The sequence below is a fragment of the Pleurodeles waltl genome, chromosome 6 (assembly GCF_031143425.1).
Source record: "Pleurodeles waltl isolate 20211129_DDA chromosome 6, aPleWal1.hap1.20221129, whole genome shotgun sequence".
NCBI classification, from domain to species: Eukaryota; Metazoa; Chordata; class Amphibia; order Caudata; family Salamandridae; genus Pleurodeles; species Pleurodeles waltl.
The window spans coordinates 887705770-887722290 of record NC_090445.1 but is presented as its reverse complement, the minus strand read 5'-3'; the positions used below and the strand labels follow the sequence as shown (position 1 = coordinate 887722290).

The 16521-nt window shown below is 43.7% G+C and overlaps 1 protein-coding gene across 2 annotated transcripts in view; it reads right to left on the bottom strand.

Moving 5' to 3' along the window:
• Positions 1–16521, bottom strand: part of EDRF1 (erythroid differentiation regulatory factor 1) — a 403030-nt gene that overhangs the window by 28105 nt on the left and 358404 nt on the right. For both annotated transcript variants that reach the window (XM_069239693.1, XM_069239694.1), the window contains one exon: positions 12145–12296. In XM_069239693.1, coding sequence (XP_069095794.1) covers positions 12145–12296 — 152 coding nt within the window. The remainder of the gene's footprint in view (positions 1–12144; positions 12297–16521) is intronic.

Below are 16521 nucleotides of genomic sequence, written 5' to 3'. Positions count from 1 at the left end.
AATGGGGTCTAGTTTGTTAGTAACGAGATGGAAACGTTCCTGGTTGAGTCTGGTGTGAAACATTTGAAGGGTTGCCTGTACCATCCTCAAACGAATGGTTTGGTAGAGAGAATGAATAGAGTGTTTGTGGAGTGTAATAAGTGGGCTAAAGCGAGCAAATTTGATGTGGAAGAGGCTGTGAACTCTATATTGTAGTTTTATCGTACCACCCCACATTTGGTAACAACAATTTCTCCATTTGACCTTCTCAAGGGTAGACGTAGTACGTCTAGACTTTTTCCAGCTTGGTTAGCTAATGTTGTGGCCGGTAAACTTACAGATTCGGTGGACAAGGACATGTTGGGAGAAGTATAAAAAAAATACAAAAATCAGGAAAAGGTGAAGGCTAGGTATGATCAGAAAAACTCTACAAAGGAACACTCAATTCAACCTGGAGATGTGGTACGCATCAAGTTGCAGACATTTGTGAAGAAGGGGGATGCCAGCTATGGGAGTCCTGTGACGGTGAGGAAAGTGTGTGGTAATACTATTAAGGTTGAGGGTGGTCAGTGGTGGAATGCAGGGAAGGTTGTGAAGGTCAAAGATGTCAGTGGCAATGGTGTGAAAAGGTGTGATAGGTTGTTGTAGGATCGTGGGGACCATGAACACAAGGTGTCAGACACTAACAAGTTGGAACCTCTCACACTGCGGCGATCTGACCGCGAGAAACGGGTGCCACTCAAACTCATGGAATGTCATTGTTATTAGCAGGGATGTTATTGTATTAGTGTATAGGTATATTGATTTTTTTTTTGTACTGACTAGTTTTTTGTTGTTGTTTTGATGTTGTTTGTTTTCTCTATTGTGAAAATATTACATCTTAAAAAAAAGGGAGATAATATGTTGTGTTCTGTGTATCTAGGCTACCGCTGAATACTGTCGCGAGCTGCCCAGCCCCCGAGCGTTCGATGGAGAGTGGTTTGAACGGGTCAGGACTGAGGGCAGGGAGTCACGTCAGCTTGCTGTAAGATACGCATGCTGAAATAAACGTGCTAACAAATATGCTGACGAGTTAAGCCATGAGGTCTTTACCATGAGGTACAACAAACTTTTACAAAGTTGCTACTTTGTTGCATTAAGTCTCCTGTGCACAATCACAGTTGCACATGGTGTCTGTCCCAGAGACAGCTTTCTGCCCTCCTCTGGAGACATGTAAACTACTCCCAGGACAGGATAGAATAGAATAGAATAGAATAGAAACCTTGTGGGGCAGAGGTGTTACCTGTCCCTGGTGGGAAGCCACACAGGTGTTGGCTCAAAAGACGACCTTCAAAGGAAAAGCTGGCTTTGGAAGGCTAATGGTGAAGACTTGAGAGAGGGGTTGCTCTACTGTCGAGGTAGACAGGGTGGCACTAGAGAAGGAGAGGGGAAAACTGTTTTTTAAGGACATGTAGCCCCCTTTACAGCCACACCTCTAGGTTGTGTTAGAGAGTTCTGCATGCCAAGAGAGGGGTCCTGCCATCTTGAGAGTGTGGTCGTTAGATGCCACACTTCACAAGTAGTAGTCATCAGGAGAAAGGGAACCTGGTAGTCCACTGGCTAGTGACCCCACCTGAGAGCATTTTCTGGGCATAAAAAGGGCACCCCTGGACCCAGATCTCAGATCTCGTTGGATTAGAGGAGAGGACCGAAGGACTGCCCTACTGCACCAAGGACTGCGCAAGAGGCTGCACTGACGTAATTGCACCTGCTGAATTTGTTGAATAGCATAGGAAAAGGGACCTTGCTGCTGTGCCCTGCTCACGGATAGGTCAAGTTCTGACACCAGGCAAAGGAAGAGACTATAAGGGTCAGTTGGCTGAACTCCTGTTCACAGAGCCACGCCAGCTGAAGAAGCCTGCTGGGGCGAGTTGGTAGCTGTCAACATCAGGACAGTGCACGCTCTACGGGTGACAAAAATGCAAAAACCCAGTCTTTATGCAAGAGCAGAATTCATGCATTGTGTTTCTATGCAGTATGTTAACCTTTTGCATTGCAGACTTTAACCTTGAAAAACACTATTAATGATGTTTGCAATAACTGTTCATTTGCAAGGTATTGCTGCAGGCTTACCGAGTGTGTTAGGGTGTGGTCCCTTTCTAGGACCTTCTAGAAGCTTTCCCTGCAGCATGACTGGGTGTGGTTTGTGGGCTGGGCTTGACTCTATATAAAGGGAGCCAGCCCAGCTCCACGTGCTCACTATTCAGAGGTCCCGGTGCAGAGCAGCAGCAATTTCTTGAGCTCCTGTTCCGGAGGCCTACCTTGATATTCCAGGCCTGCCCTCATTATATTGGTGATCCTTGAGCAGGGCAGTAAGGCGGAGGTCGGCTGGCCCCCCGGCCCCCGTTCTCAAAGACATTCGAGTTTTGGGCCTAGTTGTGAAACTCTGTGTGCGTGAGTGTGATTTCATGGAATTTGCATGTTCTTGTCCGAATCGGCAGAGTGCGCAATTCATTTCTAACATGTAACCCTTAGCATTCTGATCGGCAACAGTGTGCGCGAGCATTTCATGGCATTTGCATATTCTTGTTTTCAGACCGGCAACAGTGTGCGCGATCATTTCATGGCATTTGCATATTCTTGTTCGAATCGGCAGAGTGCGCGATTCATTTCTAACAGGTAACCCTTGGCATTCAGAACGGCAACAGTATGCATGATCATTTCATGGCCTTTGCATATTCTTGTTCGAATCGGCAACAGTGCGCGTGATTCAACCTTGACATAAAACGCTTGGCTTTTAGTTCGGCAGTGTGCGCAATCATTTCATGACATTGAAAACTTTGGTGTGCTGTGTTTGTTGAGGTACACATTTATCCTGAGCTTTTGGATTTCTTTGAAACGCTTAATTCAAAGTGCGACATTCTTTGTGCATATTACGTTCCTAGTAGAGTTCCTGTTGTTTCCAGGGAATGTTCAGATGGCCTTTTGTCCTCATGTAAAAATGCAATGTTTATTCTGAAACATTATTGAAGAAGGTTCTTGTATTCTAGACATTATGTGATATTTTCTGAGGAGCTCATATGAAACATTGTATTAACCCATTCTTGCTTTTTCCAGGCACCTAGATTTCTTGAGCTCTAGTTATAGTCATTTCTTAGGTTATCCATGATCACAGTATAAGAACTCTTTCTTCTTCTTTAATACTTTATTCAGTTCATAAAAACCATAAAAGGCACACAATAAATACAAAATTCTTAACAGTGATTTAAAATAACATTGTTAATGCAAATTTTGGATTCTAAAAGCAGCATAAATATAATTTAACACAGCCTGTTTCGTCTCTACATCACCCAGTTTGTGCAAGTGCAAAAAAGCAAGGTGGCTAGTTCTAATGCTTTTAGATAAAAAGATGGGCCGTAAAAACCTTTTTCTTGGAATATCATAAAAAGTGCAAAAATGTATAAAGTGCAGAGTGCTTTGAGGTGTTTTTCCAACACAACAACACGTGGAAGGTTCTTAAACCAGGTCCCGCAGATAGGAAATGCTACCAGATGATGTATTAAATTCAAGCGTAACCTGGTAAGTAAGAACCTTGGTCGTTCAAGGTTAGCAATAACCAAATATAACTTTGGATGTAGGTGCTGGGGCTGGATCCTCTCCTGCTTTTTATCTGCCCCTGCATTTTGCTTTATGTCATATATTTGATTTCAATACTTTTCCTTTACCCTTTTAATGTCCCGCTTTGTCAATAATTCCGGTTTGAGGCAAAGCTCCCCTAATCCAAGAGAAGAAAGAAAAGATTGGACAAATCTGAGCCAGGATATGTCTTGTGATTGATTTAATAAAAGGCAATCCTGGATTACTGTTCTACATAAGTGGGCCTCAGGTTTTGACCAAATTTTTAACCATAACAATACAGGTTGTAGCTTTATATAGTCAGATATATCGCTCAGACCCACTTCTTCGTGGCAGAATGTTTCTGAGGTTGATTGCGGAACTGCTAATAATCTGCTTCAGGAACTTATTTTCCACAACCTGGAGGCTAGAGCATTCCGCATGGCCCCAGACCCTTGCTCCAAGTGTCGCAATAGGGAGGCATTTGCTAATAAAAACAGTCACCATCTCTTTTACAGGTTTATGTCCCAGTTTTTTCGAAAATCTAAAAACAGCATCTATGGCTCTTTGGAATTGTATAAGAACTCTTAGAACCATAGTCTATTGAAAATCAATGTGATTATATCTTGACATTGTGTTGTTTAACTTCTTGCTTCCTACAGGTCTCCTTCCCAGCTGTACCCTACCTATTCCCCTTTTCCCCTACTTGGACTCTCTCAGGCTCTGTGGTATATCTATTGGAGCTGTCTAGTGGTGGACATGTTGGGAACGTGTGCAGGCCCGAGGATCTGGTCTCCCTGACAGTAGGCCAGACTCCCGAAACGCTGCTTCTCGCCAATGTGCAGCACAAGGGACCAACACTTGACACTCACAAGTTGCCCGAGGTTTGTGGGACCCAGGAGAGGCACAGTCCAGTTATGTCACCCAAAAGGCAAACTACAGCCACAAGAAGGAAACCTTTGAAACAGCTGTACCAGGCAACTGGACTTCTGCCAAGCTCGAGAGGACTTTGAGGGATATCGACCCCTGTGGCCACAATCACCTCAACAAGTCTGTGGACAGAGTAGTAGTCCCAGGAAGACAATCGCCCCACGCCCCAAGTTCGACCTCACGGCATCTTCAAATTCCTTTATCTGTTGATAGGACCACTCCAAAGAAGTCAATGGCAAGTAGCCCCTGATGCTGGAAGTGGATTGGAGACAGATGTTTCTGTGGACCTAGTTGGTCCCCGTGACTGGCTCCCTGCCATAGTTGGTCGCCGAAAGTAACTCTAAGTAACTGCATTGATACTTACCAACGTTTTTTCTGAAAAAGTTCTAATTGTCAAATTTGTTGAATTTTCCAATGCTTGTTTGAGGTTAAGTAAAAAGTGTTTATTTACCATACCTTGTAAATTCTGTATCTCCGGAACCCTCTAGTGGATCTTTTTTATTTTGGTGTCACAAATTAGATAAAAATTGCATCTATTTTTTTAAAATAAATTAGTGCTGGATTTCTTTGGTGTCTTGTGTATTTCTTCTTCGTTTGTTTGGATGTTGTTTACATGCTTTACACCTGTTAATTTTTATAATCCTGACAGCTCTAAGCCACAGCTTTCCAGGGTAGAGCTAAAGGTTTAAAAAAACGAAACCAACTTGTCTTCAAGGGGTTGGTTAAGTGTATTACACGGTGAGGTCGCACAACAACATGATGTAATACAACCCATTTCCTCACAGGCACCAAAAGGTTAACAATATCTGTAAAGAGACAACTACTCAGAAGGTTCTAATAGATTAATTTCTAGGATGAGAATAAAAATCCACAAAAAATAGGTATTTGGCTAAAGGAGTCAGGATCCCAGCACTTTAAGCAATAAGCCCTTCATATTCTTCCCAAACACATAAGATGCAGATTGTGCTGATCGGTCATACTTGCCCATGGCACACTTGCCTGTTCAGAAAAAGCCTATGCATGTAAGGGGCCAAAACCAACATGCTATCCTCCAGGATTTGGAGGCGCTAAGCTTGTTGAAGCTTGGATACAGCACATAATTACCATTTCACACACTGCTATCAGGCCCAAAACTTCCTTACAATAAAGACACAAAACACCCTTGGAGACATGAGGCATGTTTTACTGAATAAGTCGCAAGATAACCACAGACACTGCACACTGTTGGTAAAGGCCTACATTCACGCAAGTAACCTTCTCAGATGCGGTAGATACCGAGCTAAAGCTATGAATGAAAATATACATTCTGCTCTGAAATCCGCTTTGCCAAAGAAGCAGAAATGCAATATCCTGACAAAAAGCAAAGCTTTGCTAACAACTTTCTGGAGGTCCTAGACTCCTGACCAGAGATATGAACTGCTAAGTAAGTCCTCGTTGTGAAGTCTTTCCAAGCAAGTCACTGGGTCAAATCCAGAAGGGAACAGTCATCCTCCGACCATGCCGGATTTGCTCAAATGAGATCTGTGATGACAAAAAGCAGACAGACGCATACGTGCAGCCCAACATGCAGCACACATGCTGCATTATTACTGTTTGCTTATTATATTATCTTATTATCACAGCCATGAGAAGAGCTCTACGCATTTTGTCCCTGCATGGTCCACAATATGCCGGTGACAAAGAGAGGCCTTTCATGAAGCAGATGCCAATTCTGTGCCACCAGCTGCTTGCTATATTCCGAAGGGTACATTACGATGCTTTGAAGCTCAGAGGCTGCTTTTTTCCATTTTGCTTCAACGCTGCATGTCATTAATAAGATCTGCGTAGGTCCAGGAAACTGTTCACTTTCTTCCCTAAGGGTAGATTACTTGGTTGCTAATACAGGTTCTCTTAAGCAGAGACCGGGTTGTACCTCGTAAGAAGCCCTGCAGCGCAGAGCCAAGGCAGTGGAATTGGGGCTATTGAGTTCTACATCTCAGGCTCGCAGCGGAGTGGAGAGCAGTTGTACTCAGAGTCTGGGGCCCATCGTACGCAAGTGATTCTGACGAACTTCCAATTTTATTACAAGACTGGAGGCTCATATTATGCAGTCTATTCTTGCTTTAATTTAAACCTGCACGTGTCTACAATGGCCAGAAATACCCGTTGGTAGACGCGTGAGGCGTCATGAAGGCTAAAGAGAGTGCAAGCGGTCAAATTGGAACAAGGCTTATATAAAATAACGGTGACAGAAATATATACATAAATAAATGCACATAAGTATAAGAAATATTTTGAATGAAATTGGAGTACTTGACTGCGAGCAGCAAGAAAAGAGGACTTGTTTGCAGTCAATGTATTAGTAGCTGTAATCAATATTCTATTGGTTGCCCTCATTGTGATGTCACTTACAGGGTTTGTTTTTCTTGGGAAATGTAGTTTCTTCTTGGCTGCTGTTTAATTAAAAAGCAAGAAAAGACTGCATAATACTCGCCTCCGTGTCTTTAATAAAATCTAGCCTTTCAGACACCAAGGCTATTAAAATCTCAATTAACTTGACGCCCACCCAAGAAATACTCTAAGCGTCTACGGTCACATGAGCCAGGTGACGCCTTAGCTGAGCAAGGAACAGTTCTTGGCTACGTAAATCTATACAACTGAAGAAATCCGTATATTGAGTTTCTATATCATGTACTTGCAAGACCACATTGGAACATCTTAAGAAGGATTCCAAATATTAATCCAACATGTTGACAAATCTCAAAATTATCAGATGAAAACACATTCTGAGTCCTTGTTATGAGTCAAAGGACCTCTAAGATCAGCGAGGAAAAGCAGTTTTAACACATAAGCATGTCACTTTCATCGCAGCATATTGTATTAATATTGGGGCACCTACGACACTTTTTACGATTACAAATCACACTCATACTGGTATTTAATCACACTGGGAAGGACAGAAGGTTATGACACCGGCGCGTTGGATTTCCATTTCGCTAAGGTGAAAAAATTAAAACACTAAAACATAATTAAAATAGAATTTATGAGCTGCAGGCAGAGACTTCAATACAATACTAAATTAAATGGCAGATGAGCGACCAGAACAGTTGATAAGATAGAGAAAATAAAGAATGTAGACTACATGGTACAATATCACCATCTAAGCCTGGTGACAGTGGCGAGAATAAACTGTCTACTGTTAGCCAGTTACTTCACACATTATTTATTTAAATGGGTTCCTCGTCGAGACTGAATTTTCTGTATTAGTACTACCACCTAGTGGAATCCTCAGGAAACTTAAACAGTAACCAACATAAACCCTGACTAAGGCGATTCAACTGACTCTGTAGAACCTTGGTCACACACTTGGGCCGATTCAGAACATTTACGTGTATCTGAGTAGAACGCAGGAGCGCAAAAAATACAAAAACGTTTTAAGTTCCTCAGGATGAAAGGGGCTTTAGATCAGTTGAGGAACGGACGGCAGTAAAAAAAAAAAAAACACTGGGGTAGATTTTTCTATGATAGTAATGCTATGGGGAAAGGTGGGAAGACTTCAAAAGGTATGGAACATCCACAAACTTGCAAGCTGGATTTTTTCACTTTATCACAGTACAGAAAATGAGTTTGTCCGCAGGGAAAAATATTTCAACTGTGTCAAAGAAGAAGAAAAAAAGTAAAACGCACAAATTCAAATTTCCACAATACAAAGGTGGGTTTACTGCCTCGTGGACAGTAGGCCTACGTACAGAGGAGGATGGGGGGTCCTGTAAATCAGCACCTGTCACGGTTTTCCAAAAGTACGCTCTGGGACAGCAGTAAATCCCATTACTGTAAGAAATCTACTTCAATAACAGGAAAACAGATTGCAGATCATTTTGCAGGATTTTGTGTCCCAGGCCCTCTATTTTTAAATCTATCTCCTAGTTTGCAGTTGAAAAGTGCGGGTAAAGCCAACAAGTCAGGCGCTGGCGATTAAGAAAACTATGTCTTGTGTGGGTGTACTCATGTGAGTCAGCAGAAAGCCTTCCATCATTCACATTAAAGTTAACTGGTGGTGAAGTGTGCCCCATGCAGTGTGCTCTTGGGGAAAGTTGGAAGAAAACTGTAAATAACAACAGACCAATGTATGAAGAGGACTGGTTGAAAGTCCCATTAAAATTAATATATTATAATTATGATTTTAGTGAAACTGAAAACCTAACACGGCAACAATGAAAAAAGGCAGCCAATGGCCAACTCAACATCTGATTTAGCTATCCCCTTGCAATAATGAGACATTTTTGGGACTTGCATGCAAAACAAAATGTTCATTGACATAGTGTAGGAATGATGTTGAATGAACTAAGCTTTGACACGTTAAAGCCTGGCTAGTGGCGCCTTTAATGGTCAACGAGACCTTTTGTTACCGATTCTTCAACAAATACTTAGAGTGGGCTTTGGTTGCACCCACAAGAGTATGTGTTTCTCAACTCGTGCTGTTTGTTATTTCATTTCACTTCCTATCGAGTGTCTGTATTGCAATGCATGAGGGACTATTTTACATCTAAAAAAGTACACTCAAACAACCCCACTTTTTGGCACATTTAATTTTTCTCTTATATGTGCAATAAAAAGCTCCAATAACACGACCATCTTCAATACCACCACAATACAGCACACAACGACTAGTACGAGTACCACCAACAATATCAATAATACTAGCACCACACCACTTCTCTATACCACAGTACCAGCCAACGATAATAAGACACAACCAACAGTACAATGCCACTAATTCCACCAATGCCACACCTCTATACCACCATCACTACCAGTACGAAATCACCAAAACTACCACTACATCTACACCACACTGCCAGTAATACCCCACCATCACCAATATCCTACTGCATCAAAAAATACCAAAACCATGCTACCAATACCACCTCCATGAATATCACCGATACCAACCCACAACCAATTCAATCACCTACAATACCAATACCCCCGCAGCAATCACAGTACACCCATCAGTATTACCAACACCCCGACTGCAGTTAATGTACCATCACCTGGAAATAAATTACTGCTACTCTGTGTTTGCAGGAATTGTCAGGTTAAAGCCAGGCCTACTGGACTTGCCAATGCTTGTTTCTGAACAGGGATTACAACGTTAGCATGCCTTACATTGTTTTGAGAGAAATCATATAGGCACAAAAAAACAAACAAACAGGACAAAAACCTTTTACGAATGATGTATAATTACTGGACTGCTTGGGAGAGCGATCGGTTTGTAAATCGGGCATTTCAATTCATTAATTACAGGTAACGTCTCACCAGTGATGATGCCGAGTCTGCTAAACTCATATCCTATTTTAAAGGCTTTCAAATGTCATCCTTGGTAAAAAAAAACAAGATTTGACCCCTTATAATTTGGAGGGTCCCATATCTGCGACCATGTCCTTACTGCCTTTAAATGAAAGCTTGTTGTCATTAGCATCACTACGAGTAGCAATAACCCACTGCAGATGTAAATCATGGAAATTATTTCATCAGATGTTAAACTGAATGTTTGAGTACTACGTCCTCCAGTAGAATACATCTGTCTGGAGCGAGTAAGGCAAACAAGTTGTTGTACTAAAGATTAATTGGTAGGGCAGTTATGAGAGCAAGGGGTTAAGTCACTGAATGAAGCCTGAAAATTAGCCTGTGCCAGTCAACGTATTGTGTTGTAAGGTGCAGAGGTCCTTTAAAAGGAATGGCAGGGCAGCATTTCTACAACAAGTAGAAATCGTCTAATTGTTCCCATCTTGTTCAATATCCTCAGACTGGTCCTGCGCCTACAATACCTCTGGATCGTCTGTTGTCAGGTTCTGCAACACTTGGCCAAACCCTGCTCTTCTTCACTGTGGAATGGCGTCCTACTGCCAAGCTTCAGTCTTCCCCTCACAAATGAAACACGACTATGCCAGGTTGGTCTATGTGATCTTCCCCAGGGCCACTTGCTCATCTTTAGGAGCTCGTCTTGTGACTGAAGCAGCAGTGTGTTGTAATGCAGGTGGGGAGAGCTGGTTTCTGACTCTACATGCACGCTGATGTTGGACATCGGGCAGTGTGAATTAAATTTGATCTTTTTACTTATGCTATTGATCAGAGCTAATCTTTGCAATGCAAAGGAGTACATTTACAGTGCAAATGTGTGTGTAATTTAAAGGAGGGATTTAGAGTGAGGGCCGTTACACTTATTACTCGTTATGTGATGTCGGTGGTGGTGCAGTGTTTATAAATATTTGTGAGAGAATTTAGTCTGTAAAATATGCTTAGAGGCCTCTTCATTAGAAACCATAGACTGAAATGCCTAATGGATATATTTTAGTAGAAACGTCCTGTGCCTGAGACATATCCCAGGTTCAGATGTACAGGCATGGGCTACCAGAGGCAAAGAATATTCCACCAGCATGTCAAGAAGCCTGCATTCCCTATCAGAAGGCATGATGCGAAAAGCGCTGGGTATGGGAACTGCTTGAGCCTTGACCCAGGATGCTCTCGAGAGGCATACATCTATGGCAAAGCCAGACCTTCCCATAGTCATTTGCTCATCTCTGCCGAACCCACCTGCTAACTGCAGTTGCACATGGCATCTTTTCCCAAAGGGCTTATGTGGTTCAAGAGAATGCCTTGATGAAAGGCAAGAAACGGTTACTTATTTAGTACCCAGGCTCCTAAGTTCGGAGACGGCTCGCATTTGCCCTGAATAGAAGACACCTCGGGTTTTTAGGTTTCACTGCTCCTACCACGGTACTAAATGTACCAGCCTCTTGGACCGAGGGATACATGCCAGTACAGGAGGACAACCCTGGGGAAACCGTCTTTATACCATCAAATTTCAAACTGAGGAATAATTGGTTTATCGATCGAACAGGAGGCAAAAGTCTTACTGATCACCACCATACTTAGCCGAAAAAGGGTGACTCAAGCAAGTAGATGTCCCTGCAGAGCTGGCAAAACCACTTTGGAGCATGGAAGCGCTATATGCCAAATGGTGGAGTAGTACCACACTCGGCTGGCCAACACAGTGGCACAATTCACTGAAGAAGCATTTACAAGGCTTCTGAAGATGAAGGTTGTTGGAAAATAACTGCAGCAACCACCGTCTGTGGGAAAAATTCCACAACAGAGGAAAAATAGTCCGTGTGTCTAGCTGCAGTTTTTCCAATTAGGGGATTCTGTCCGAGAGTGAAGACTGTAGATTGGTTACCAGAGCCAAAGCGCGACATCACTCTGAGCCAGATCAGTGCTTCCTAGAGACACTTCAAAATTTAGAATGTGATCACTTGCTCTAGTTATTCATGTTGTCCTCTAAATAGGGATCGGATGGTGGCCGGTCATTTTTAGGCTTTGCCACCAGAGAGAGTTGTAGAACTGACACCTGTTCAAATGGGCTGGCAGAGCACCCACACCTATTTTAACAGTGGATGTCCATAATGGCTCCAGCTTCCATTTAATTCATAGCTTTGGTATTCAATTCAAATATGGGCTGCACGGTTTAGAGTCATGATGGTGTACTGGATAGGAGTGAGGAGGTAAAACATACAACTAACGATATTTACAGGAGTAAAGCAGTATGTATATTAACACAAATGTACACAGCAATATTGACTTATTTTTAAAACTACTTACCTAGATTTCTTCTTACTTGCTGCCAACAGTTTAATGAACTGAAGGAGAAGGAATGATAAACGGGACTCGAATATAGTGACTAGTTTCACCACTTCTTCCAAGCTAACATTGCCACAGGAATCCTTAGACTGCACACTGCCTTCAATGGAAGCCTACAAAAATACATTTTAAATCGACACCTGAATATCTTTCAGTAGAAATGAATCTGTACTAGTTCATATCATTGCCACAATACACAGCACTACACAATCAACGATAAAACACATATTGCTTAATCGGACTTTAACACACTGTTTTGTTGGGAGACCCTGGACATTAACATTGTTTAGTATAGCCAGATCCAACCTTTACTGAAATAGTCTTTAGTTTCCAAGAAGGTAAATGGAAATTAAATTGTAAGAAGTTGGCTCTGTATGTACTATTTCAAAGTAAGAAACAGCATGCACAGAGTCCAAGGGTTCCCCGTAGAGGTAAGATAGTGGCAAAAAAGAGATCATTCTAATGCTCTATTTTGTGGTAGTGTGGTCGAGCAGTAGGCTTATCAGAGGGTAGTGTTAAGCATTTGTTGTACACACACAGGCAATAAATGAGGAACACACACTCAAAGACAATTCCAGGCCAATAAGTTTTTATATAGAAAAATATATTTTCTTAGTTTATTTTAAGAACTACAGGTTCAAGATTTGCAAACAATACTTTAAATGAAAGGTATTTCACTCAGGTATCTTAAGAACTTTGAATCATCACAATAGCATGTACAGTTTTGGCAAAAATGGCAATAAGCTATTTTAAAATTGGACACTGCAAAATTCAACAGTTCCTGGGGGAGGTAAGTATTTGTTAGTTTTTCAGGTAAGTAAAGGACTTACCAGGTTCAAAGTTGGGTCCAAGGTAGCCCACCGTTGGAGGTTCAAGGCAACCCCCAAAGTTACCACACCAGCAGCTCAGGGCCGGTCAGGTGCAGAAGTCAAAGTGGTGCCCAAAACGCATAGGCTTCAATGGAGAAGGGGGTGCCCCGGTTCCAGTCAGCCAGCAGGTAAGTACCCGCGACTTCGGAGGGCAGACCAGGGGGGTTTGTAGGGCACCGGGGGGGACACACAAGTCAGCACAAAAAGTACACCCTCAGCGGCACATGAGCGGCCGGGTGCAGGGTGCAAACAGGTGTCGGGTTTGCAATTGGTTTCAATGGGAGACTCAGGGGTCTCTTCAGCGATGCAGGCAGGCAAGGGGGGGCTCCTCAGGGTAGCCACCACATGGGCAAGGGAGAGGGCCAACTGGGGGTCGCTTCTGCCCTGGAGGTCAGATCCTTCAGGTCCTGGGGGCTGCGGGTGCAGTGTCTTTACCAGGCGTCGGGTTCTTTGAAGCAGGCAGTCGCGATCAGGAGGAGCCTCTGGATTCCCTCTGCAGGCATCGCTGGGGGCCCTCAGGGGGGTCAACTCTGGCTACTCACAGGGTCGCAGTCGCCGGGGAGTCCTCCCTGTAGTGTTGGTTCTCCGCAGGTCGAGCCAGGGGCATCGGGTGCAGAGAGGAAAGTCTCTCACTTCCAGTGGGAAACGTGTGGTCTTTAAAAGTTGCTTCTTTGTTGCAAAGTTGCTGTCTTTGTTGAACAGGGCCGCTGTCCTCGGGAGTTCTTGGTCCTTTTAGATACAGGCTAGTCCTCTGAGGCTTCAGTGGTCACTGGACCCTGGGGGACGCGTCGCTGTTGCAGTTTTTCTCCAAGTGGGGAGACAGGCTGGTAGGGCTGGGGCCATTCTCCAAGTGGGGAGACAGGCTGGTAGGGCTGGGGCCAATCAGTTGGTGTCGCCGTCTTCTCTGCAGGGCTTCAGGTCAGCAGTCCTTCTTTGTCTTCAGGTTGCAGGAATCTATCTTGCTTGGTTCTGGGGCCCCTAAATACTCAATTTAAGGGTGTGTTTAGGTCTGGGAGGTTAGTAGCCAATGGCTACTAGCCGTGAGGGTGGCTACACCCTCTTTGTGCCTCCTCCCTGAGGGGAGGGGGGCACATCCCTAATCCTATTGGGGGAATCCTCCATCTGCAAGATGGAGGATTTCTAAAAGTCAGAGTCACCTCAGCTCAGGACACCTTAGGGGTTGTCCTGACTGGCCAGTGACTCCTCCTTGTTTTTCTCATTATCTCCTCCGGCCTTGCCGCCAAAAGTGGGGCCGTGGCCGGAGGGGGGCGGGCATCTCCACTAGCTGGGATGCCCTGTGGCGCTGTAACAAAGGGGGTGAGCCTTTGAGGCTCACCGCCAGGTTTTACAGTTCCTGCAGGGGGAGGTGAGAAGCACCTCCACCCAGTACAGGCTTTGTTACTAGCCACAGAGTGACAAAGGCACTCTCCCCATGTGGCCAGCAACATGTCTGGTGTGTGGCAGGCTGGCAAAACTAGTCAGCCCACACTGGAAGTCAAGTATGTTTTCAGGGGGCATCTCTAAGATGCCCTCTGGGTGTATTTCACAATAAAATGTACACTGGCATCAGTGTGCATTTATTGTGCTGAGAAGTTTGATACCAAACTTCCCAGTTTTCAGTGTAGCCATTATGGTGCTGTGGAGTTTGTGTATGACAGACTCCCAGACCATATACTCTTATGGCTACCCTGCACTTACAATGTCTAAGGTTTTGCTTAGACACTGTAGGGGCATAGTCCTCATGCACCTATGCCCTCACCTGTGGTATAGTGCACCCTGCCTTAGGGCTGTAAGGCCTGCTAGAGGGGTGACTTATCTATGCCATAGGCATTGTGAGTTTGGCATGGCACCCTGAGGGGAGTGCCATGTCAACTTAGTCATTTTCTCCCCACCAGCACACACAAGCTGGCAAGCAGTGTGCATGTGCTGAGTGAGGGGTCCCCAGGGTGGCATAAGACATGCTGCAGCCCTTAGAGACCTTCCCTGCAGTTACCAGTTACAAGGGACTTATCTGGATGTCAGGGTGTGCCAACTGTGGAGACAAAGGTACAGGTTAGGGAAAGAACACTGGTGCTGGGGCCTGGTTAGCAGGCTTCAGCACACTTTCAAATCATAACTTGGCATCAGCAAAGGCAAAAAGTCAGGGGGTAACCACGCCAAGGAGGCATTTCCTTACAGAAATGAAAAGCAATTTGTAGAGCACACATAAACCCCAAAGGTATCAAGGCACTGAACCTAACAAACCCAAGATATACGGACGAAAAGAGGAATCCAACCTTAAAGACCTTAGCTTCCCTAAAACGTGAAAAGCCATGTTTTTAGATATTTCCTAAACGTCAAATGATTTTCAGTTTCTAAAATGTGGCAGGTTAGCGAGTCTTGCTGTGGCAACAGAGAAAGATCTGCCACCCCATTTGGCACAGCAGCTTCTCTGTACCACCACCAGTTTGCAATTAGCTGAATGAAGCAGCCTAGTAGGAACACACCATTGAAACTTGGATCTGATCAACCTAGGGCAGATGTTATTTAGGGCCTTTAGAGTATAGAGATTTTAAAATAATTATTTTCCTCATCAAAAGCCAATATAATTTAGAAAGCTTGCCAGAAACAGAATAACATTTGGGAACATCCTCAATGACCAGAGTTGTTGCATACTGGACAGTTAAAGTTTCAAAAGAGAAACTTTGTTGATATTGAGATAGAGAGTGTTACAGTAGTCAAGCCATGATGAAATCAGGGCGACTACCACTGTCTTCCGTGTTGAAATCAGAATAATGGGAAAAGTTTCCTCAGGGATCTAATAATGTTAAAGAACAAGTTACTCACCTTCGGTAACGCTTTTTCTGGTGGATACAGTAGCAACCTGTGAATTCCTCACTTTATAAATTCTCCCAATGCACCAGTAATCAATGGAAAAAAATTCCTAGCTCTCCATGACGACGAGGACGTCACAATTGCACGGCTCCGCACGCGACTCCTTCTGACATCATCAGAGCCATAAGAAGTCCTTTTGTTTTATCATGCCTTTGAGGCAAACAGGTGAAAACCGACATCACAAGCACAACATTTGCCAACTCTCTCTCTCTCTCTATATATATATATATATGGAAAATGTCACTTACCCAGTGTACATCTGTTCGTGGCATGAGACGCTGCAGATTCACATGCTTTGCACATTCCGCCATCTAGTGTTGGGCTCAGAGTGTTACAAGTTGTTTTTCTTCGAAGAAGTCTTTCGAGTCACGAGATCGAGGGACTCCTCCCCTTTCGGCTCCATTGCGCATGGGCGTCGACTCCATCTTAGATTGTTTTCCCCGCAGCGGGTGAGGTAGGAGTTGTGTATCATAGTAATAGTGCCCATGCAATGGAGTAAACATGTATGTACATAATGTAGTTTAAAGTGATATATTTACAAATTTACAAATGTTCAAGATCAACTTCGAAACGGCTACAGGCTCCCGGGGAGGCG